At 43.9% G+C, this 23,559-nt stretch overlaps 2 protein-coding genes across 4 annotated transcripts in view; one reads left to right on the top strand and one right to left on the bottom strand.

The window, feature by feature from the left end:
* Positions 1–521: 521 nt before the first annotated feature.
* Positions 522–7,250, bottom strand: RSPH1 (radial spoke head component 1). The gene is made up of 9 exons (XM_033084028.2): positions 7,154–7,250; positions 6,692–6,805; positions 6,476–6,581; positions 5,383–5,473; positions 5,010–5,145; positions 4,640–4,711; positions 2,992–3,181; positions 2,438–2,533; positions 522–693 (listed from the first exon to the last, which is right to left on the bottom strand). The coding sequence occupies exons 1-9, from the start codon at positions 7,211–7,213 to the stop codon at positions 671–673; spliced, it is 888 nt and encodes a 295-aa protein (XP_032939919.1). The 5' UTR covers positions 7,214–7,250; the 3' UTR covers positions 522–670.
* A 9,152-nt stretch (positions 7,251–16,402) lies between these two features.
* The window catches only part of SLC37A1 (solute carrier family 37 member 1), a 34,774-nt gene continuing 27,617 nt past the window's right edge, over positions 16,403–23,559 (top strand). Inside the window, exons 1-5 of one of the 3 annotated variants that reach the window (XM_033052665.1) lie at positions 16,403–16,441; positions 17,312–17,407; positions 20,591–20,869; positions 22,521–22,602; positions 23,415–23,535. In XM_033052665.1, the coding sequence (XP_032908556.1) occupies positions 20,814–20,869; positions 22,521–22,602; positions 23,415–23,535 (259 nt within the window). In that variant the 5' untranslated portion in view covers positions 16,403–16,441; positions 17,312–17,407; positions 20,591–20,813. Of the gene's footprint in view, positions 16,442–17,311; positions 17,408–20,569; positions 20,870–22,520; positions 22,603–23,414; positions 23,536–23,559 lie in introns of all 3 variants that reach the window. The other 2 variants (XM_033052664.1, XM_033052666.1) reach the window with 2 other exon arrangements.

The raw sequence follows: 23,559 nt of genomic DNA, 5'->3' as shown, positions 1-23,559 counted from the left end.
GATGAGGGCTGTCCCTCAGGGCCCTGCCTTGGCCCCAGGGCTCTGGCATGGCTTCCCCACTGACACAGACACTGGATCCAGCTCACCCTCAGCACATTTATAGGGGATGGGAAGCTGAGCAGGGCAAGTGACACCAAGGGAGGACGGAGCCATGCAGAGGGACCTGAGCAAGCTCAGGAAGTGAAAGCACAAGAACCTCACGAGGTTCAAGTGCAAGGTGCTGCACCTGCATCAGGGCAGTTCTTGAGTCACAGAATCATCAGAATTGGAAGAGACCAGCAAGAGCATCCAGTTCCATCATCATCCCAGCACCACCATCACCACCCTAACACCCACAGGCAGGGTTCAAAAAGACAACAACTACCAGTGGTAGAAGATTAAGTTGTGAGAACACAGCTTCATGGCTTCATGAATCCAGAATAATTCCACACTGAATCTGACATCTCATTACCAGCAACACGGAATAAAGGATGTTTCTGTGAGACTCTGAGATTATAAAAGGTCCAAAGATACACATTCCAGACAGAACACTAACAGAAATGTTTATTCAAAGCATCTTAACACAACCTTTTACAAATAAAAATATTGCAGGCTTACCACACTAAATCATCTACTTTGAAATTTTTTTTAATCTTTTCCTTTAGTTGTACTCAATTCCTGTTTCCTTGATTCATCCTCCTAAATCAGTAGTTTCTGTGGAGTAGAAGAAAAGACAAGGTGTAGAGATGAATTTTATTATAAAACACTAGAAAGTGATCCCAGTAATCTAAAACATAACTCCAGAACTCTGCTGTCCACTTCAGTCCTCCTCACTGGCTGCCTTTCAATGCCAATACTTGAATTGAAGTTGTTTACATTGTTTGTTAGTGGCAGACAGCCCATATCTAACTCTGAACAGCCAAAGAATGTCTCCTGGTTAGATGATATCATAGGGAATGATAACAAGAAAAAGGGAATTTCTGTGTGGAAAAAGAATGATGGTAAAGGAGCAGGGAACACCAGGCTGCAAAGAAAACAGATTTTTTACATCTGCTCTTCCCAGGATGCACATTTTCTTCAAATCATTCTCTTCCAATAACTTAATCTTGCTAAACATAAAGACAAGATGAACAATATGTTACCTCATTAATTATGGATGGAGACCTATGCTGAAAAATGTTTAAAATCATTCAACTCCTTGATTCTGGAAATAAAGAGTTGAAGGGGACTTTGAGAACATCTATCACTTTGCTGTGTTTTCAGGCATTGGCATCTGCCTCTGTGCCATATCTGACAGATACCTGACTTCATTTGTTCCTAGAAAAGCCACTGGGAAAACCAGAACTGCTTTGTTTTGGTGGGTCAGAAAATCCATTAGAACCAAGTTCAATTCAAATGGTTATTTGAGTCCAAGGGTCTTTGAGACAAACCAGGTTCAATGCATTTTGCCAAATCCAAAAGTAGAGCTGTAATCTGCTGAGATTTCTGCTGGATTTGACCCAAACCTAGGGATCTTGTAAGAGTTCAGTCCTACACACCAGGTCAGCCAGCTGCTTGTTGTGCCCTGAAGCTGGAGAGCACCTTCATAAGTGAAAATTAAAAGGAAATAAACTGAAGACTACAAGAGCTGACCTAAATGTTTAGTGTATACCTCCAGGCATTTTCATATGATTTAAGAGATCTTCCAATCCCTAAAGACAGTGGTTGGCTTGGATTTATTGTAAATTGGACTGATTACAAATGGATAAATTTATCTGGTATTTTCATATCAGCCAGGTAAGCTTGTAAATTTTAAGAATAATTACAAAGAACACAATTGGTTGGAGATTTATAAGCTAAATATGAGTAAACATAGATGTATCTGTTTTGCTTCTTGTAATTGTGTATTTAAAACAGGCTTCTGAATTGCCTGGAAGAAAACCTGAGCAGCTGCATTTCAAATCTGCTTGGGTTGTAGGAGAAACAAACCAATCAGAGACTATTCAAACCAGAACGTATAACAACACCTAAAATTTGTTTCTTCATATTTGTTTTGCCTGCTTTTGAACTACAATTGAGAGAATTAAGAATACACAGTTGCATTGATAGAGGAAAATGAAGAGCTCAAAACTCCCTGAACTTCTCAGGATCTGACATATTTTCTTTGATTTTTGTTTCAAAAAGAAAAAAAACAAACAAACAAAACAAAACCCCAAAAAATCAGTTTGGAAATGCAGTCTCTTACAAATTCAGCTCTGCAAGTGCTGTCAAGTGTATATACACAGAAGTGCCACTTTTAATTTGTTCTGTTGCAGTATATGAATTTAACTTCTCATGGTTTACTAGAGGACTGCCCTCCTTATAAAAGGTAGAGATTGCCATGGTCTCCCAGCAGCAGCATGGCTTCAGCTGACTGGCATCCACAATTTCAAACCCTGACTGCTAATTAAAGAATGAGCCCACATGCCCCATTTCTCACCTTCATTCTCTGGACTTTGATTTACTTCTTCCTCTCTTATTCCCTCACCTTCCTCTCCTGTGTCGCTTTCTGGCTGATCCCCACCCTCCTCAGTGACTGAAATATAAGAAATTAGAAATACCAAAGAAAACAAATTTTATAAATTTGAATTTAGCCTTTGTTTTCATGTAATAGCTCCTAACTCCTACTGAAGGCTGCATTTGTTGTTCACATGAGAAATCCCACCAAATCTTCTGTTTATAATCAAATTTGTACAATAAGCCATGATACAGAGTAAAATACCTCACAGGCTTCCCAACAGAGTTGTGTCTCATGCTATGTGAAATAAAACACATACATACATATTGTGCAGTTTATGAATGGACCTGGAAGTTCCAAACATTCAATAGATGGAAAATAATAGGAAAAACAAAGCAAAACAAAACACAAACCCCCTCTCACATCACTTGATATTAAACTCATAAAACAATGGTCATCATGGTCAAAGCATGGAGTTTCCAGATGTTTCCAGAACAAACCCATAAGTGATGGAATTTTCTCTTCAGCTACTGCACCTGCTTCCTCTGCTGCTTCCTCTGCTGCTTCCTCTGGTGCTTCCTCTGCTGCTTCCTCTGCTGCTTCTCTGAGGCTTAGCAGCTCCTCATCATGGGGAGACCAGGGTGTTAATTTGGTAATTTCTGATACTTTCCATATTGGGTCTACAGGAAACTGTGATTCCTCATCTTCTTCCTCCTCCTCTTTTTCCTAGGAGAGAATTCATGAAATCCAGTATCTCATCCTACAGACAATAACTAAGATGATGGGTTAGTCTGCTAAAACCTCCTTATCTGGGATCAAAATGGCAATGACTTTAAAAGTATTTACAGGTGGAGGAACTTCAGCAGCTGCAAATCTTGGACAAGAGCTACACTTTGAACCCTATTACTCATGATTGATAGCTGATGCTCTGTCTGGTAGATGCTGCACTGTCTCACACAGAAATAGACTGAAAAGACAGCTGTTTCTGCCTCAATCTTTGTCTAGGGAGGATATTTGAAAGGGTCTAGGAAGCAGTATGGTAGTGCACAGAGCTTATGATTTTGAAATGTGAAAATATTTTTTAAATTTTAAAAAAATCATAGTTTTTCTACAAATATGAGTCAATAACTGAATCATTGTCTGTATTATTAGCTAACTCCTTATCTTTTTTTATGGGATTTTTTCTGTAATTACCTCAACCAAAGCAAAAGGGCAAAATTTAATTTTAATTTAGTGACAGCACTGTCCCTTGCTTTAAAAACTCATCTAAGAAATTCCCAACAGAACCAAGGAAACACACATCCTATGAATCTGATATTAGTTTGAGAGTCTCTTGCTTTTAGCCAGAAAAAAGCCAAACAGCCTCCAAGCTTTGCAAATCTCTATCACAATTAAGAAGATTTTGATGATTATTATTTTACCCTTCAGAAATGATTGCTGCATCACAGAGTTTTCAAAGAGAATGTAACAGGAACTAATGGGTCAGACAACATAGGCAGCAACCTCTAAGCTTAAATGTGGCAATTTTTTCTTGAAATCAAACAGCAATATTAAAATATATTTCTTACTTCTGTAGCTATTTTTGCACTGTATCAATCAGAAATGTTTCAAAACATTCATGCATAGAGAAGGGAAAACAGACTTTGATCCAAACCACTCCCTACAATTATTAGAAGCTGTGGATATTAAGCTCCTAACATGACCAGAACAACAATAGGACACACTTCCCAAACATGACTCTGCTGGAAATTACCATTTGTATGCATAGCAGCAAACAGTTCAGAAATAAAAAAAAATATTGCACATTGTTTTCTGGTGTTCAGAAGAAAATTTAGTCAGTAGAGACTAAATGTGCATACAAATATATCTAGATTCCTCTGTGATTTGAAGCTTCAAATGTTTTGGGAAGGTCCTGATTCTTTTTAAGCAGAAAAGATTAATATCTGCAAGCAGTGCAAAATCATACCCTGTACTTTCAAAGCTTACACAGTAGAGAACATTTAAAAAAAAGAAAAGCAAAATGAAACTTCATTTAGTTCTTAAGAATGCACGAGTTTCAAGCCTTTTTGTCTCATAAGATCTACTTTAACATCACTTCTGTAAGGCATTTTATATATTCCTCAGCAACAGATTTGATCTACTGAGTCCTCTGATACTCACTACTACTTGCACTATTTCTTTTACCTGCACTGGTTGTATGTATTCACCATGCTGCTCACATCCAATATCAAAGATGAATTTGCCTTGACCTATAGGCTGCACAAAAACATAAAAACCACAAAAACATCAGGAGAATTAAACAGCTAATCTATTCTAAGCACAGAAATGTAAAATATCCTTTTACTACAAATTCCATACAATAATCAGTAACACTACAGTTTGAAAGCAACGTTACAAAGAAACTTGGCACGGTGTCCCACAGAATAATTCAGTTCCATGTGTTACACTACAAAAGGTCAGAAGCTTAGTTTCTTATTTTAAGTGGAAATAAGTCCTATTAAGGCAATTCCATGCCAACTGTTCAGATGAGTAGAAAGCATTCCTGCACACTCACCTTTCCATTGAGAAACCTGCCCTTAAATCTGTGGTTTAGGTGGATAAGTTCAGCTGGTCCATCCTGGATTCCATTTACCCAACAACCAACATACTTAGATCCTGTCTCTTTATAGACATATGTGCCTTGCCCATGCCTAGGGAGAAGACAATAATTTTGGTTTTGTACCAGTGAATATTAAGAATTTAGCTGTTGTTATAATTAAGGTATTAAAATTGCATTAATTAAGCAGCTGAAACTACTCAAGCTGGACTAAATTGCCAAGGTCACCCCTGGATTTCATTTGCTGCAGTCAGACATGCTCTGAAAATAATGTTTGCATTTTAATGCAAATTTAATTGGGTGACTTGTTCCCTGTGAGAACAAAACAAACCTCTTGTTGTTAGCCCATTCTCCAGTGTAGGTGTCTCCATTTGCATACAGATATTCTCCAAAGCCCTGCTTCTGGTCATCCACCCAGTCTCCTTCAAGGACAAAAGGATAAAACCAAGTGTGAGATCTGGTTTATTGTGCTGTGTGGTACAGTGGCTAGTTTGCAACATTATCATACAAGTATTAGAGAAGGAAAAGACAGCTATGGCACTGCTAGGATTCCTCACTATTCCTTACACCATTCCTTACTCTATTTCAGAGTCCCTTGCTCTTTTTTCATCAGTCTGTCCCTCTCCACGTGTATTTATGCTACTGCCTGACCTCCCTTTCCATTTTTCCATAATTATCTGTCTCCATTATTACCCTCTATTACCATTATGAACACATTAACAACCCAGTCCAATCTTTAAATTGGGTAATGTATTACAGTTGCATTAGATAATGCGACATTTCCACTCAAATTTAAAGAAGAGCTACTTTGACTCTTGCTGAAGCTGTCCTGTCAGTATTGGTGCACATATATTCAGAAGGATGCTAGATGGTTTGTATCTTAATTATTCTTCTAATCACACTTTAAAAAAAATTTTAAAAATAAAATCTCAGTGCATATATTCCTGCAAGGCAAGGCTGGCTCTTTTTGCTCTCAGCTTTTAGCCCTCACAATGTGAATATCTTTTCTTTCCTAGCTTAGAAATGAGGGGGGAAATATTGTCCTTTGAAACTTAACTGAAAGATTCTGATTGTTTCAGGTACTCTCCAGCAAGCAGGGAAACTCTGAATTTCAACTTCTTCAAACTTCAGGTTTGAAGCTTCAAACTTCCCAATCCCTAAATAAAGGCTGTAATAAGCAGCCTATTTTTTTAACAATAGACCTAATAAGTGTCCTAACATAAATCCCCATAAATAAACCCCAAGCTTCTCAGAATTGTTGCTAAAAAGGGAATAAGACGAAAATATCTTGTAGCAATATATCTTGGGAAATATTTGGTATCTTCTTGTATTTTCTTAAAATAAGACATCCTCCAGTTCACTCTCTCTTTTCATTTGTGGAGGAAGGAGTGAGGAGGAGTCTGCAACTGTGCTCAGTGTTTTACCTGCATATTTTGATCCATCTGGATAAAAAAATACACCTTTGCCATGCTTTTTGTTTTGAAGGTAGTTCCCGGTGTAGAGAGCACCGTTTTTAAACCTGTAGGTCCCCTGAAACACATTTGGTACAAACGAAATACCCGTCAGCTCTCACCCTTGTTTCAACAGAGCCCAAATAACACAAGTGCAGAAGCAGAACACAGCCAGGGTGGGTGTCTTACATATCCACTCCTCAAACCACACTCGTATTCCCCTTCGTAGGTGTCACCATTGGGCAGCCGTGCCTTCCCAAATCCATGCCGCTGGCCTTCGGAATTGCGATCGCCCTCGTACTCCTGGCAAACGCGGAGGGAAAATGCTTCAAGGATGGGGCTGGCAGAACCCAGCCTCACCAGAGAGGGAAACAGGAGTTTGGGGAAAGCTGCTCCAGCCCGGCTTCAGTCACACCCTGACAGGTTTCTCGGCACACCTGACAAGTGTGGGTGCGTTGTTTCAAACCCACAGTGTTACAAACCGGGCAGGTGGCACTGCAATGCCACAGCCGCACTGCCGAGCCCCCGTGCCCGCGGGGCTGCCCTGGGGAGCTCTGCCCGCTCCGCCCCGGCGGGCACGGAGCCCTTCTCCCCGGCGATGTTCCCTGTCCCTTCCCGCTGCCCGCCCGCTCCTCCCGGGTCCCCGCGGACCCCGATGTCTTCCACGGCCTCCCCAGACTCGTCGGCATCCTCGGAGCCCAGATCCGACATGGTTGCAGCGTCGCCGTCGCTGTGACAACCGAGCGAGCCCGGCGGGGCGGGGACGGGGGCGGGGGCCGGGCCCGAGCCGGAGCGGGAGCCCAGCCAGAGCCCGAGCCCAGCCCGAGCCCCAGTCCGAGCCCGGCGGGGCCGTGCCTGATCGGAGCCCGAGCCCCAGCCCGAGCCCCAACCCGAGCCTGAACTCGAGCCCGAGCTCGAGCCCGGCGGGGCCGTCCCTGATCGGGGCCCGAGCCCGAGCCCCAGCCCGAGCCCCAGCCCGAGCCCCAGCCCCAGCCCGAGCCCGAGCCCGAGCCTGGGCCCGGCGGGGCCTCCCCTCAGTGGAGCCCGAGCCCGGCCCCCGCCCAGACACCCCAACACCGAGCACGGGGAAATAAAAATAAACTCTCCAATTATTTGTGAGAAAGTCGGCATTAACAATGCAGCGTTGAAAGAACGTGGTAATGGCCCCCTACAACATGCATGCCAGTCATCAAAGGGCTCACCTATTTATACCTGTAGGGAAAGAGATTCGTGTTCATTGGCTTACAATTCACATAGTTCTCCTCATTAATGTATTCTTCTATTCGTAATTGATTTCTCGCTTCTCATGCTAATTAGTCTGCATTTTCCAGTCTTTTTATTATCTTTTTCCCAGATAGGGCATCTCTGCTTTATGTAATGTGGTTTATAAATTCTGTTCAGTTCTCAACAATAAATTTCCCTCCCAGGTTCTGCTCACTTCCTTCTCCAGGTCTGAGAGCACTGAAGGATGTCAGCCCTAAATTCTTAATTGGTTTTTCTAGCACATGGACATCACCCAGAGTTTGCCTGTCGACTGTTCACCATTTCATGGATTAAATATCTTCTCATTTCCCCCACTGCTGCTCAGGCTCCTTTTAAACCACTGCCAGACTGTTCAGTGGTGCCCAGCATCAGGGTGAGGAGCAACAGCCATGGAATAAAACACAAGGAGTTCCACCTCAACATGGGGAAGAATTTCTTTAGATGGAGGTAGCAGAGCTCTGAAGCAGCTGCCCAGGGAGGACACAGAGTTCCCTCTCTGGAGACATTCCAAACCCACCTGGATGTTCTGTGTCACTGCTCTGGGTGGCCCTGCCTGGGCAGGGAGTTGGAATGGGTGATCTCCAGAGATCACTCCAACTCTCTGCCTCTTGCCCTCTTCCCCTCAGCTATTTTTTTTTTTTTTTTTTTTTGTGTGTGTGTTGAAACTGGTAACATGTGGGATGTGACCTGAGACCCCCTCAGCCTTCTGAGAGCTCCCAGTAGTTCAGCTGGTGTGGCCTGAAAACAACATCTTAGATTTTAAACCCATTCCTCCACCTAGATTCTTTTATTTTTGGGCAGGTTAATTGACGTTCAGAAATACCAGTCCACTTTTTGTTTTCTCTTGTACAGGAGTCAGGCAGATCACCTCACCATCACTTTGCACAGTAATTTAATGGCCAAGATTCACAAGAAGAGCCAGGAAAGGATGTGCTTGGTGAAAAGCAGTGAGCTAGACAAGCACTGGGCAGAGCAGATGACGCTTCTGAGGTAGACAGGATTGGCAAGTGGCTGGAAAATGTGGTGGAGGCCACATTATGCCCTAAATCAAAGCTTTACCACCCAAACCAGAATCAAAACAGGGTCATCACTGTACAAAGATACACCATATTCAGGTGGGTTTCTTCCTTTTCATAGGTATTTAAATAATGTGTGAATAGTAATAAGGTGTCACTTCTGTGGCAAGTGTCTTTTTGTCTTCAGCTGGGTAAAGATGAAAAAGGAAGAGACTATTGCTAAATACCTCTATATTCATAGGAACCCCTCCTGCTTCCAAGTTAATGTCCAGCTACTCATCTGAGAGCACTTTGCCTTTGAAGCAGTTAAGAATGATGAAATTAAATTTTGTTAGCTGGCAGAGCATTAAGAATCTATACATTTACTGACTCCAAACTGTATGGTTATTTCCCTTTCCTGCACACTCACAGCATTTGACTAGGGATGCCTAATTTGCATCATGGGCTGTTAATAAGCAATTGCAGAAAATGCAAACTACTGGTCTGCTCACCTCCTGCAGAGCTGACATGAGTGCACATTATCTGAAGCACAGTCCATGCAGTTCCTCCTCTTTTACTTTTGATGATGCCTCTGTTTCTCCCTTGCACCTAAGATTGACTAAATTCTTTTATGTGTGATAAGGTAATGTTTCTAATTATGAAAGTGCTCCCTTAGTCTGTGCGTGGCAAATTCATTCTAAGCAGACACTGAGGCTCAGAGTGACAGGGGAATTAATGTTTGGAATGCATAGGGAGGTGCTCCCTGTTAAACTTGATGACAAAAATAACCAGACATGTCTTTGGGCCTGGAAGGTGACGTGGCTCAGGGAACAGCTGTGACACAAACAGGAAGCAGTGGCAAGATATCGGAGTCACTCCCCTGGATGACCACTAATGATGATCATTAGATGCTCTTGCTTACTGTTTCAGAGTTCTGAAGGAGAAAAAGGATCTGAAGCAGCTCAGTTTTCTTGAGAAGCAGCTAAGAACTCTTTCTTTATAAAAGTTAAACTGCTCAGCACCCAGAAGTGGCAGAGAAAATAAATGTCTTTACGACAGGATCATTTTATTTAAATGAGGGAGGCATCATTTAAAGTTTTCTCTACCTAGAAACTGTCTTGTGAGGCCAGCTAGAGCTTATGTATAATTAATGACAAGAAGAACTTATTTTGTAGTTTCTTGTCTCTAGTTGAATTTGGTTGTATTTCAATGTCAGGTTAAAGTTAAGCTTCAGGGATGTCTGTTGAAAGGAGGTCTGCTATCATCCTTACTTTCCTGTTCTTTTCCTTTTTCTGTCAAAGGACCAATATTCTTAAAGTTCTGCTGATCTTGTATACAAATTTCATTTGTCCAAAGTCCCAGAGGGTAATTTGTGCTGATTATCTGCTCTGCCCTTGCTGCTGGCTGAGCTGGCAGCTGCCAGCACCGACTGCCAGTCACCCTGGTGGGGACAGCAGAAGCTGCCACAGCTGTGAGTGGCCCTGAGGAAGCTCCTGTTGGAATTTGACAGAAGCTCCATAGGCAGCCAGAGCTCCACTAAAACCCAAAGCTGTTGCTGCCAGAGGTGCTTAAAACCAGGGAAAGAAAACCCAGGGAAGGAAAAGGCTGATCAAGATGCCAGAAGGTGTCTCCTGTGGGAGAGGACAACCCTGGGTGTCCTTTTATCCTGCCTTGCAGATCCTCACTTTTGGTGTTCAGCTCCTCTGCAGAGTGAAATGGCCAAAAAACACTTTTAAGGCCGTTATGCTCCTGTTTCCCCTTAGACTTTACTCTGTCTTAAGAGGGGGAGACTTTTGCAGTTCAGGGATTTTGCAGGGAAAATACTGTGCCAGATCCTTGAAACAACCTGAACACTTCCTTCCAGCACTGACAAGCTCTGAAAACACACTCTGCACAAGAAACATTAGAAACTACAGCACTGTTTGTTGACTTCTATGTTTCAATCAGTGTCTTGCTTCCAAGGGATGATAAAAATACAGCAGGGTGCACACACAGCCTCTGATGTGGCAAAGGCAGCATGCTGCTTAATTCCCACTCAGTGCACTTTGGAATTCCTGCCCTCCAGGAGCTCAGTGATTTCTGCTCCTGTCCTACCATGCATCCTTCTTCCAGAAGCAATGCTTTGGTGAGCCAGCTTTTCTTCTATGGAGCTGCCTTTTCATCTTCTGCCATCAAAATTAACAGGATGAGTGGAGATGATTTGCCTGACTCACAGGTTGGTTTCCTCACTTCACAAATTACTCAATCTTTCCTGACAGAGCTGGTGATTCTGGGAGGGCCAGTCCATGGCACTCAAATCAGTTTGAGTTTTGCTCTGGGCTCCAGAGATGCTTTTAGTAGGGCAGAGCTGGGCAGGATTATGTCTTTTGACAAGAAAGAACAGAAATCTGCAAGGAAATTTTTTTTTCTCTCTTAGAAGACAGTAATTTCCATCTTTCTCCTTATAAAAGTGTAATGCATGGTTGGTAACAGATATTAGCAAAGTGTCAACAGGAAAAACTTAATGAAATCAGATCTGCTCCTCCTGACACTTAAATATAAACCAGATTGTTTTCAACAGCCTTTTGGAGGAAAAATGTGGGAATAGGGAATTGAAATAATATCCTAAGGGGAGGCCTTATTTGGGAATATACATTTCAGGTCTTTTTACTATTCTGCAGTATCATCAGGCACACTTCCAATATTTTCAGAGATCATGGGAACAAACAGTGGACAAAGTGGAATTTACTGTCACTAACTTCCATACACTGGGTTTTTTTCGTCCAATTAAGAATTAAGCAAGATTCTGAAATGTCAAAACCCTTTGCAAAATGGGAACTTCTCTCCACACAGCTCTATTTAAGCTCTTTACTGGGAAAATGAAATCTGCTCACTCTGTGTGTGTGCCAAGTAAAGATAGCCTGGTTTTGTGCTCATAACTAAGTCAGAAGAACCTTTCCAGCCACTCAGTTTACAACTGCCTCCTCCAAGTACAATTAACATTGCATATCCTGAAGGCAGGACAATTCAAAAACCTAAGTTTGTGTGAAAGCCATTCTTGAAATACAGATAATGCTTTTTCTGTCTCTTGGCTAAATATGACCTTTCATTTCCCTCCTGCAGATGATCTAAGGGAAAGTGCTCTGCTGTATTTATATCCTGCCTCCCATTTCTCTGACCTTCCTGCTCAATTTGAAGTACAGACTGCATTCCATTCTTCAGACATCTGGGAAAATTATCAGGTTTTTCCTTTTACCTAAGGGGGTCTCCCTTTCCACTGAAGTGTAGTGGGGACATACAGAGGTCACTTTGGTTCTATTTAGGAAATTGCTGATGTCTTTTCTCAAGACTTTGATGACAGTCAGCATTACTAGTGATACCAAGAAAGCATTTGGCATTCATAAGATTTAAAAAAAATAATCTTATGGTCAGTATAAGATAAAGAAGCACCAATATTACAATTTCCTCTGTTTTTCTCTGGAAGTGTTTTTGCCCAGTCCTTTTGTCTATACCCCCTGAAGTCCTAATCTGGTAATTCAGAATTAATTCAACAGACAATAATGAAATGACTGAGGTAGATGGGACTAATTTGCTGTCTCCTCATTCCTGTCAGCTTGAATACCTTCATATTTCCTCTTCTTATTCATGACTTGTAAGGCAACTGCTTTAGTGTAAGCTCTGTTGTGGTCTGCTTTCTATTTTACCATGGTTCTGGTATTTGATTTCTGCTACAATATGCCTCAGTGCTCCCTTCTCATGTAACTTCCCTTCAGTGATCAAGTCTGCAAGCAAGGACAAAGGGAATCTGCCAGCAGCCTACCTGCCTAATTCACTCTGTTTACTCCTCAGCCATTGTTTCTCCAGTCATATCTTGCATTTCCACCCAGTTCTCCATGAAATTTAAGAGCAGAAATAAGGATGAGGTGGTTTAATCATCCCACTCTCCAGCCCTCTGGAAAGCCTTGGGAAGAGTCAGAGCAGGCAGAGTCCAATAGACAACTCACAGGTTCCAAATAAACACTGTCATTTCTAATTGTCTCCTCTGGGCTGACCAATATCTATCTGTATGTAGGCATCTTTATACAGTTTTACTGCCCTTCCCTGCCCATGTTCCACATGTTACAGGGTGTTTTCTTCATAAGTCATCTTTAGCACTCAGGTACTGCCCAGCTCTGCCTAGGGAAAAGCCTGTGCTGGCCCAGTGGTCTTGTGTGCTGGTGTCTTTTCCTAAAGCTACCAGCTGAGTTTCCCACTGCATTTCTGGTAAGATACATAAAATGAAAGTACCAGTGTGGAAATTCTGTGGTCATGTTCGTGTGGCACTGAGCCAGCACTAAAATTTCTCAACAGGCAGGACATAATGTGCTAACTCAGCTCAAAAGCTTCCAGCCCCTCCAAGTGCCCATCTAGTCCCAAAAATAAAGGCACAGCCTTCAAAACCTCTCATTTTTTAGCTCTTTTGGATGTTTGGGGTTTTTTTGTCTGCCAAAGCTCGATGGCAGGATGGCAGGTTGTATCTGGAATGCACCCAGTGCTCATGTCAATTGCCTATAAAATATTCCAGCTGCTCTGTTGGGAAAACAAAGCATGTAAAACTAATAAAGGCAACCAAAAACCGTGATTATATCAGTCCTCAGAATCCTGCTTCTTGTCAGGAATAAAGTCTAAGTAAATACAGATTTTTAGATAGTCAAATACTCTTTAACAACCCATTATTATGTAAATGAAGTATTAATTTTTTTGATTCCCCTAAGACAAAGCAATCACTCTGTGGCCAAACAGATTAAACTTTTCCATCTGTGCAATTATGGATCATAAAAGGTATTTTTAATGCAATTTACTGGGAAGAAAATAAATATTCTAATCAGCTAAGGGATGCAGTAGTTGGCATCCAGATCTCTGCTCAATCAGCATCACCTATTCAGTGAAGGAAAGACTGACATCCACTGACTTCAAAGTGTTTTGCTTTGTCTGGACTTGAGGAGTTAAGAGCACCACTTATGAAAGTAAAATTTAACTGTCAACTGGGAAATTAGATCATCTCTTCTGACAGAAGCACCATCACAAGCACATGAAAGCATCTGCCAACTCATACATCTTTACTTCTGTTTGCTTTTGCAGACAAGAACTCGTTCTTTCCTATTTCCTCTGGTACGAACATTGCCGGGGCTGAAAAAGCCAAACCGCTGCCACACTTCCTTCCCAACACACCAATTTCCTGGACCAGACCCTTAATTCATGTTTCCTTCTGGAAAGCAACTGGTGAAGTGTGATTTCTGTTTGTTTTTCTGTGAGGTTCTAGATTACACGTTATTTTAAACCTTGTGTGTGTGTGTGTTGTGTTTTTTTAACCATGTAGATCTCCTTTTATCTCTGCCTGACCTCTGGCCCCTCTGTGATGCTCCACACCAGCAGGCTGTTGTGCAACCAGCAGCACGAGCTCCTGCTGCCTCTCCCTGTATTCCTGCTTATCTGATGGCTTCTGGCAATTGTAGCTGCTGCTGACCCACACTGGCACAGCAGAGACTGCAGCTGTGCCAAGTGTGGCAGCCAGCAGGTTTCAGTGGTGCCAGGGGAATGGATCACAGGAAACATTTATTTCAATGGAGATGCAGTTTCTACTTTCAGTATGAAAAATATCAGGGGTTTTGGGGGGTTGTTTGGCTTATGAATAAGAAGATACTCAAGGCTAAATTCTTTAAGGAATATAAAAAGGGCCAAGGCAACAGCCATTTTTTGTAAACATGAGGATTTCTCATGATGATGAATAGTTGTTGTGATAATTTGGCATAGCTAACCATGTATACAGATGCACTGTGATGGGTCTGACCTTTTCTGCTGTAAAAAGACAAATCTTTTTTGTTGTGTGTGTGTCTGTGCACCAGACTGAATAGACAGTGCCTGGGTGCTAGTGCAGAACTGCACATGATTCATGCAGATCCTCTCCTCAGAAGGTAAGATTGGTGAGAATGAAGAGCAGTGCATTAACTTTCCAATTTGTAGCACTTAGAGAAATTATTTTTTTTAAATCTCTGGTTCACTACTTACAAATCTCAGCAAGAAAGATGGAATCAACATCTGCCATAACAAGCTTTAAAACAGCAGATTTTACAGCACCCACCAGAGTTTGTAATGGTTCAGGTACAACTCTGAGACCCTGATTCTGCAAACCTAAAAACAAGGGTGAAGGGTTCCTTAATACTGACTGGGAGATGAAAGAAGGGTTCTCTGGCATCATGGAGGAATGCTGAGCACATCTAAGTGTTTGAAATGTGGGGCCTGAGGAATATCACACTTGGAGTCATTTTCTTTTATTGGTATTCCCAGCACAGGCAGTGCAAGATGAAAGGGAAAAGAGAACAAAATCAGACACTTCAGTGAGGGCCTTAAGAGGGTTGCTTGGACAGACTTACACAGATAAACCTAAACCTGCACGAGGTAACTTTGGCAGCTGTTCAGTCTTGGATGAAAGAAACAGTGCAGGAGTTTTTGCACTGGTGAGGTGGCCGTGATGAAGAAATACACCTGCAGCAGCAAGTGTGCATTTGTATAAATAAACTGACCTTTGCTACATGGTTTCTGAAACACTGCAGGATCAGGAAACCAGGAGACAACTAAAGTAAATACATTCTTTCTTCTTTAATGAAGCCCTGCTGAATGTTTCCCTCAGCTTTCAGATGATCTGCTGTGGGATCTGTTAGTCTGGCACCAGAAATACCTTCATGTGTGTGTCAGTGCTGCAGGAAGCACCTGTGCACACCTGCCCAGGCTGGGGCTGCCTGCCTGGGATGCCTCTGGCAATGCTGGGCAGTGCACAGGGGTCTGGCCACCACTCTGGAGCACCTGCAAGAGGCTGCCAGGGTGACAGATGGGGACAGCAGGTACAAGGGAGCATCTTGTCCCTCTCTGGCAGGACTGGGGTGAGCTGGGGCCCTGCCAGAGGCCAAGGGGCAGCAGATCACAATCACAGAATGGGCAGGCTGAAAGGGACCACAGTGAGTCACAGGTCCAACCTCCCTGGTGGAATATCTGGAATATCTCCAGTAAGGGAGACTCCACAGCCTCTCTGGACAATCTGTCAGTGCTCCATCACTGTTCAAGTGGAACTTCCTGGCACCAGCTCCTGCCAATTCCTTTTGTCCTGCTGCTCAGCATCAGCGAAACAGAGCCTGGATCCATCCTCTTGGCACACTTCTTTAGCTGTTTATATACACGAATGAGGTCCCCTCTCGAGGCTGAGCAGCCGCAGCTCCCACAGCCTTTCCTGGTCAGAGAGATGCTGCTGTCCCTTCATCTCCGAGGCTGAGCAGCCGCAGCTCCCACAGCCTGTCTCTGTCACAGAGATCTCTTGGACCCGCTGCAGGAGCTCCACATCTCCCTTGTCCTTCGGAGCGCAGACCTGGGCACGGCACTCCAGAGGACGCTCACCTGGTCGGATCAGAGGAGCAGAATCCCCTCCCGGACCTGCCGGCCCTGCTCTCCCACAGAAGGGTTCTGGGCAGGCTCCTCCTCCGCGGCGGGGAGGGGCCGAGGCCGCCGGGTCCCGCCGCGCAGCTCCGGCGGCGGGCGGCGATCCGCAGCCGCGCCCGGCCCGGCCGCTCGGCTCGGCTCGGCTCGGCTCGGCTCGGCTCGGCTCGGCAGGCTGGCAGGAAGAGGAGAAGGGAGCAGGAGGCAGCAGTGGCACTGGGAGCAGCAGCCCAGGGTAGGCTGAGCGGGCGGGGGCGGCCGCGCACCTGCCGAGCCCGCGGCGGGGGCGGAGCGGGGGCGGCTCCAGGGCCGCGGGGCCGCTCGGGAGCGGCGGCCAAGCCGGGCCGGGCCGGGCAGCGGCGGCTCCGGGCTCGGGCGTTCTGTCACCTTTTGTCTCCTTTTCTCCCGGTTATTTTTCCGCGGGCAGGCGCTGCCCGGAGCCTCCCATCCTGCTGGATGGGGAGGGCAGGGAGGCGCTGCTCAGTTTCGGGGGTGGCACCGCAGGGGAGTCGAGACACAGCCCGGCCCTGCCCGACACCTGCCCTGCCTGTGGGTCCCGGGGACAGGCGGTGTCTGCTCCTTCCTCCGGCTCGGCTCTGCTGCCCTTGACCTGTGGGGTGGCCACAGCCCTCGTGTCCCCCTGCCCTTGACCTCTGGGGTGGCCGGAGCCCTCTGTCCCCCTGCCCTTGACCACTGGGGTGGCCAGAGCCCTCGTGTCCGCCCTTGACCTCTGGGGTGGCCGGAGCCGCCCTGGTCTGTCCTGCGGTCACCGTGTGCTCGCAGGGACTGTGCTCCTCTGTGGCAAAGCCACGTTGAAGCCCTTTCTCCCTGTTTTAAACAGAAGGAACGCTAGTTAAGGCGGCAGGGTGATGGATTTGGCAGCTTCTGGCTCAGGTGCAGAGCTGCCGGGTATTAAGCACAATATGCATTTGATCCACGTGCGTGCGAAGGCGTTTGCAGCCCTTAAGGACACCCCGGGGAGGGTTTGGTTACCCGGTGTCTGCAGACAGAATTAATCTCAGCCCCGGGGGAGCTGGGCTGGACCTTGCCTTGCCTTCCCCCTGCCTCTCCAGCACAGCTGATGCAGGGTTTGCCGTGTTTGCAGGAGGAAAAAGCCGCTCAGCAGTGACTTGTTTCCCTGAAGTAGAGAGTAAGGTATGCTTCAGCCGCTGCAGAGAAGGAGCAGAACCAAGTTAGAAAGGTAAATGTGATTTCACAGAATATCTCTTTGTACGTGTCAGTACAGCAAGGAGGAAGTGGAGGGGTGGTTTCACTATCGGCAGAAAGAGTTGCTGAAAATGAAAGAACATAAAAGAAGTTTGAGTGCTTGATTGGAGCATTGCCCTTGGGCTTCATCAGTTAAACTGAAATATGAAAATTTGTATTGATAAACTAGTGGTTGTGTGTTGTAGCCTATTAGTGTGATTTCTGAATTATGTCTTGGTGTCTAAAATCTGCTTTATTCTACATTAGAAGGTCATCTCTACTTGTTATCACAAGTTCTATCGCCACAAATTTCTTTGCTTAGGTGTGATGTCTTGAGAGGCTGCCTAGAACAGAGGCTAGACAGTGTTAAAGGAATAAAGTAGGGATTTATTAAAAAGGCCTTCAAAGGATTCACCTTGGGCAGTAAAAGAGTCCAGCCGTGGCTGCACCCAAGATAAATGACAGGTCACATGCTTTCACACTTTTATAAATTTTTTAATTGTCCAGTTGCAGCTTCAGGTTATGAAGTCCCATCCTCCCAGATTGCTGTCCTGAATTTCTGTTGTTTACACTTTTTGTTATACTTTTGAAGCCGTAATGGTGTCCTTGGTTTTGTGAGGAGAACTTGCTAATACTTTATATACACTAATGCAATACAGAATCTGGAGATTATGAAGGCTGAAACTTAAGGCATCATTCAGAGGATATTTTTTATGATTATTAAAATGCATATGAATGTCAGGGGAATGTACAGATACGTGGAGACAGAAGCAAGTTGTTGACATGGAAATGAGAACTCAGGTGTTTATGCCTGCAGCACATAAAATGAAATCAACACCTGTCAGATAGAGTTAGGCTGCAGTGCTCTCTGTGCTGCTGATAGCCCAGACATCTTGGCTGGACTGGGATCCTGGTGATGGATTTATCCTAAGGATACACTGCTGGGAAGGTGGTGTGAGTACAGATGTGCAACCTGGCATGACCACTGAGCCCTGAAACCCTTAGTAAGGTGTGTGAAGTCTTTTCCTGCTTGCACTAGAGCTGTTAAATAGTAACCTGCCAAACAATTGCTTTGCTAAAATGATAATTGCCCTGTTCTATTATATTTTAAGAGAACCGTTTAAGGAGGTGTTTGACCTCAGGTGTTTGTTCTTTGCTGGCTTCTCAGGTTTCCTTCCCACTAGGTATTTCTGTCAGCTTGCTTGGTGTGGTTGGTGAAATAATTTTGGTGTTTGGAGAGAGGAGAAATGGGGTTTGGGATCACCCTGAAATGAGTCTTGTTACTGCTGGAGGGAAAATTCACTCCTGCAGTGAGCTACTTGTGCCAACCTCTTTTTCTCCTTACCTTTTTTCTCCCACTTGGAGCCATCTGCAGCTCATTTCAACCAAACACAGATTACTGACAAGAAATAGTTGTTTTGAAATTGAAATTTTGAAATCTGACCTAACTAGTCAGCTGTGGCTGTAAGGGGAAATCCCAGCTTTTAGTCCTTGCCTTTATGTTCTTGCTACCTGGGATTCATCTTAGGTGGCAGTTTTGTGGCCATGGAATGAGTTAATATTCTTTATTGGATCAGCTGTGTCTCAGGGCAGGATTTCTGATGGATCAGGCACCTGAACTATGGCTGTAGGGCAAGACCTGACACAAGGGAGGCAGGGATCTTTATCTAGACTTGGGAGGGGGAGGGAGGAGAGGGTAAGGTTGCACTTTCTCTAACCTTTGCAGCCTCAGAGAGGAGGTAGGAAACTTGTGTTGGGCGGGAATGATTAGGGGGTTTGATTAATTGCACAAGCTGATTCTGGGCCAGGGAGGGGGTGGAACATGCCAAACGAGATTAGCAAGTCAATTCACTTTTAGGGTAGGGAGGTGACAAGCTGAACCAGGACATTGTAGAAAAAATAGAGGTATGAGAAAAATGTGTTAGCATAAAGGAGCAGAGCCCGGATCTTTTGGTGGGATACTCAGTTATGTAAGGAGGGGGTAGTGTTCCTCTATTCCTGGGGAGAAAGCCTGTGTAGGTGGTGAAGCTTGGACATGGCAGATCCTGTTTGTTGTCACTTACCTGGCTGAGGACAAGCAGCTTTGATTTCTGTTGTCAGATGCAGCAATGAACACCAGCCGTGGGTTTGGCAATTGTGCTTTCTTGCTTTGGCTCACCTCCCGTTGTTTACCAGGAGAGCTCATCCTGAATCCTCCCAGCTTCCCATCAGGAGTGTGGCAGTGGCTTGTGCTGACATTAAAGAGGGCTACCAGGAGGGTTGTGGGGTCGTTGCAGACCCTGGAGTGTCCCCACCATCCTGCTGGAGTGGCTGGGTTTGTGTACTTAGTTGTGGTCACGCCTTTTGCCTTTTTGCCTACAGCTACTTTTGCCACCTGCCTGAGCTGCTGCCAGGTGACAGTGCAGCCAGTTCCTGTTGCAGTACCTGGAATAAAGGGTGGGGGTTTTTATTGTCAAGGGGCTTCAGCTCATGTTGGTACACACAGGAGGAACTTTGTGAAAGTTTAAACCAAACTGCAGAGTCTTGCTCTTTGCTGTATACTGAGGACACACGTGATCCTGCCTTCTCCCTTGTGCTGCTGCAGGGAGCTCAAGTGGTGAAAAAACTTGGTTTTTCCCTTTCCAAGGCTTTCTGATGGTGTGGAGCTTTGTGCAGTGCTGACAGTAGGTCAGGGAAATGAGGTGGAAGAGGGAGTGCTGGTCAAGCCTTGCTGGCAGCATTTGTTTAGCAGCACCCACTCGAGCTGGAGGAGTCTCATTCCAGGCTGGAAACACTACAGCCATTTTTTGAACAAATTGCAAGCTCATGAATGATTCTGATGTGCTCAAACAGAGCTTTGTGAGCTGGGGAGTTGCCTGTTAGTAGTCATTCTGGGACAGAAGCAGTGTGTTTTGATGTAAGCTGGCTTTGGGTCAAGTTCTGAGTGTGTCTTTCCTTTGTGTCTCCACTGCTTTGTACCATGCCTAGCTCTCAAAATAAATCATAAATTATGGAAGTCAGAGAAGGCTACAATTTATATAGTCTTAAAATTCTCCACTGCGTTTTTGATGTGAAGTTTAGTGATGTTAATTACTTGCCTCTGAAATGGATAACTGCTGATTCAGGTGTTCTGATTAGAAAATATCCCAATAACCTGAGCAGACTATTTACTTACCAGCTTCTCTTATTTGAAGATCAGCAGTAAACAAAGGCAGAGTGAAGAATTTGCCACGTCGTGACTGAAGGTAGAAGGGAAAAAAAAATAACAAAACCTGCAAGGAGATCAGCCCAGCTGCAGATATTCCACATTTTTGGAATCCAAAGGCTTTGGGGGATCTTTGTTGGACTTCCAGAAGAACAAATAACACTGTCACACGTACATAATTGTGTCACCTGCAGTCTGGTGCCAGCTGCAGGTGTAGATGGCTCAGCTTCCTCCTGGGATTCGTTTCATCACTTCATTCTCACGAGATCAGTGGTAAGTCTTGGAGCGTTTAGTGGTCATCCCTGCTGTGAAAAGTGTGAGTCTGATCTGTTGCCTTGCTCAAATTTTTGCTTTTTCATTGCTTAGTACATACAGGAAGAACATATAGTCAGTTGTATAATAAATAAGTATTGCTGGCATTTAAATAGTGAGATACTTTGCTGGGAAACCCAGATAAACCCTTTTGCTATTTAAATGTGCTAGAGAATAAAGCCTTTTGTCTTTTTCCATGCAAGATATGTATTTGAAATAATAAATTGCATTTTCAAGATCCTAGGTGGGAGGAGTGCTCACAATCTGCTTTCTTGTCTTAGTCAGAAGTGTATTTTCTCCCCAATAATTTGATGTGGGATACAGACTTGTACAATTACAGTTTTACTTTTTACTACTGCAATATTAAAAATAAAACCCAGAAAAGCCCTCCAGCAAAACCAAACAAAAATCAAACCCTTCTTACTTTGGGAAAACTAATCCTGGAAGTTTTATGGCATCTGTTCATGTGGTTCCCGAGATAGAATACTGAGTCAATTGTGTGTGAATAACAAAAAAATAACAAATGAAAGACCAAGCATTTTCCATCTGAGCCATCTAATGACATTTTCACTAGTTGAGCACAAGGAACAAAGTAATTTCAGTTTTATCCCTTGTGAGGATATTTCCAGTCATGAGGGTGAATAACTCAGCATGTGGGATGACTCTTTTTCCTGTGAATATGCCAAAATTATTAAACAAGACCCTGGTTATGTAGAAGTTCATAATGCAAAAAAGATTTAAAAAGATTAATTAAAAATCAGGGACTGTGGTAGGCAATGTGATATCAGGTATTTGTGTGTGTATATATATATATATGTACTTACATTAGCTGGTGCTAATTATAAAGTCAAGGCTAGAAAGAGCCAGTAGACACACTTTGGGTACTTTTAAAAGCACAAATCCACAAAATGCTCTTCTTAAACAACTGAAACAGATGAGGAGTAGAATAGATTAGATTGTTTAATGCTTGCAGTGATAGTGAAATTAAAATGCCCTTTTAATTCAGCTGAACTGTAGAGAAAGACCCAAGGATCCCAGTGAAGCACAAAGGAGAATTCCTTCCCATTCCCAAAGCTGCTCAATTTTGTTCCTGTGTTCCAATGTCAGTCCCTTTGTCCATCTCTGGAAATGAATGATTCCTGTTGTTAGAGGAAGGCAAAAGTAAAGTGAAATCCTAAAAGAAGGAATTATCCAAACTGACAATTAAGAGAGCCATCACTTACATCCTATCAAAACCACAAAACCCAACGAGACGGGGAGGTGTGGAATCTGACCATCAGTGTGTTCAGCTGATATTTAATAATTTTGAGCTGATATTTGATAGCCCCCAGAGGAGGGTTGCACACCAGGCAGGTCAGCTCTGTGGGCTCAGGGTGCTGCCACTTTGTCCTGCCTGTTCCTTGTGCCACCAGGCTCCCTCCCAAGGCCACATCAGAGCAGATGGGAAGCTGCATAACTGGGAGGGTAATCAGGCTCCTGGAGAACACAAAAAAGTTGTCTTCCACAGTTCCAAAATTATGAATGACTTGTGTGGTTTTGTGTAACTTGGTGCTGAAAGAAAATCTAAATAAAATAGTTTTCAGTTGTTTTTTTTTTTTCTTTTATGTTGTAGGTACAGAGCTTTCATTTTCTCTCTCACCTTCCTGCTGTATGCCAGCTTCCATCTCTCAAGGAAACCTATCAGCATAGTGAAGGTAAGAGAGGTGGTGGCCTTGTTTAAACATCCTCCTGCTCCTGTCAGACAAGGATGTTGTCATTTTCAGTATTTCCTGTTGTGAAAGGCAGGGTTAAACTTTAACCTGAAATGCCTTTCAAAAAGAAAGACTGACAAAGCTGGCACGAAATGATATTTGCTGCATAAACTTTAGTGAGACCACACCTAGAATATTGCATGCAAGTCTGGAGTTTGGGCTGGAAACAGCTGTGCCTACACTGAATTCATGTGAATTACTCTAACTAGAGATACTTGAGAGGTTTACATTCTTATGGTTGAAAAAAGTTGCTCATAACTGATGAGTTGAACATTCCACTGGCATTTCCAAGAGTGTTCCCAGTGCTGCTGAGCATTGTGGTCATTGCTGTCTGTAGCCTTGTGGCTGTTCCCAGTGAAGATGATGACACAAATTCTCTAATTCTGGGTTTGTTACTTCAGTCTTCAGTGGTCACAACTTGCCAAACACAACCCAAATCCCCCAGTGCTGCACTGCATAAAACTCAGGAGTAACAGTGGGCAAAGTACTTGATGTTACTGCAGAATTTCAAAGATTTTTCACTGTCAGAATCACCAGTTTACTGTAGAATGCTTTTTCTAACCATGTCATTACTCTTTCATGTAATGGTGGCTTCACCCAGCAAAATACCAAGCAATTAATAAGAACCAACAGTTTTAGTGATTTTGGTAGGTTTGACACAAGGACATATAAATCTAGAATTAAATTTCTTGCTGTAGGAGATTGATCAGTCCCCAATTTGGATTTTCCATTTTCAAATGTCCTTTCTGTTTCAGGGAGAGCTGCATAAACAGTGTGCAAGTCAAGTTGAACTTGACTCCTACAAAGAATATGCTGCCCAGATCCAGCCTGTCAAAAAGCCGTTTAATGCCTCTCAGTGTGGATGGGAGCCATTTGGTAAGGCTTGGCTTTTTTTGGTTT

This window comes from Catharus ustulatus, chromosome 2 (assembly GCF_009819885.2).
Source record: "Catharus ustulatus isolate bCatUst1 chromosome 2, bCatUst1.pri.v2, whole genome shotgun sequence".
NCBI lineage: Eukaryota > Metazoa > Chordata > Aves > Passeriformes > Turdidae > Catharus > Catharus ustulatus.
The sequence above is the reverse complement of the archived record's forward strand: the minus strand, read 5'-3'. Positions and strand labels throughout refer to the sequence as shown.

Bases quoted from the DNA above. Each gene is read 5' to 3' on its own strand.
- RSPH1 (XM_033084028.2), bottom strand. From the start codon at position 7,213: ATGTCGGATCTGGGCTCCGAGGATGCCGACGAGTCTGGGGAGGCCGTG. The intron at 6,806-7,153 runs GTCCGCGGGGAC...CGCGTTTGCCAG, and splicing joins AGGCCGTGGAAGACATCGGG to GAGTACGAGGGCGATCGCAA. The intron at 3,182-4,639 runs GTAAAAGAAATA...ATTCTCTCCTAG, and splicing joins AATACATACAACCAGTGCAG to GAAAAAGAGGAGGAGGAAGA.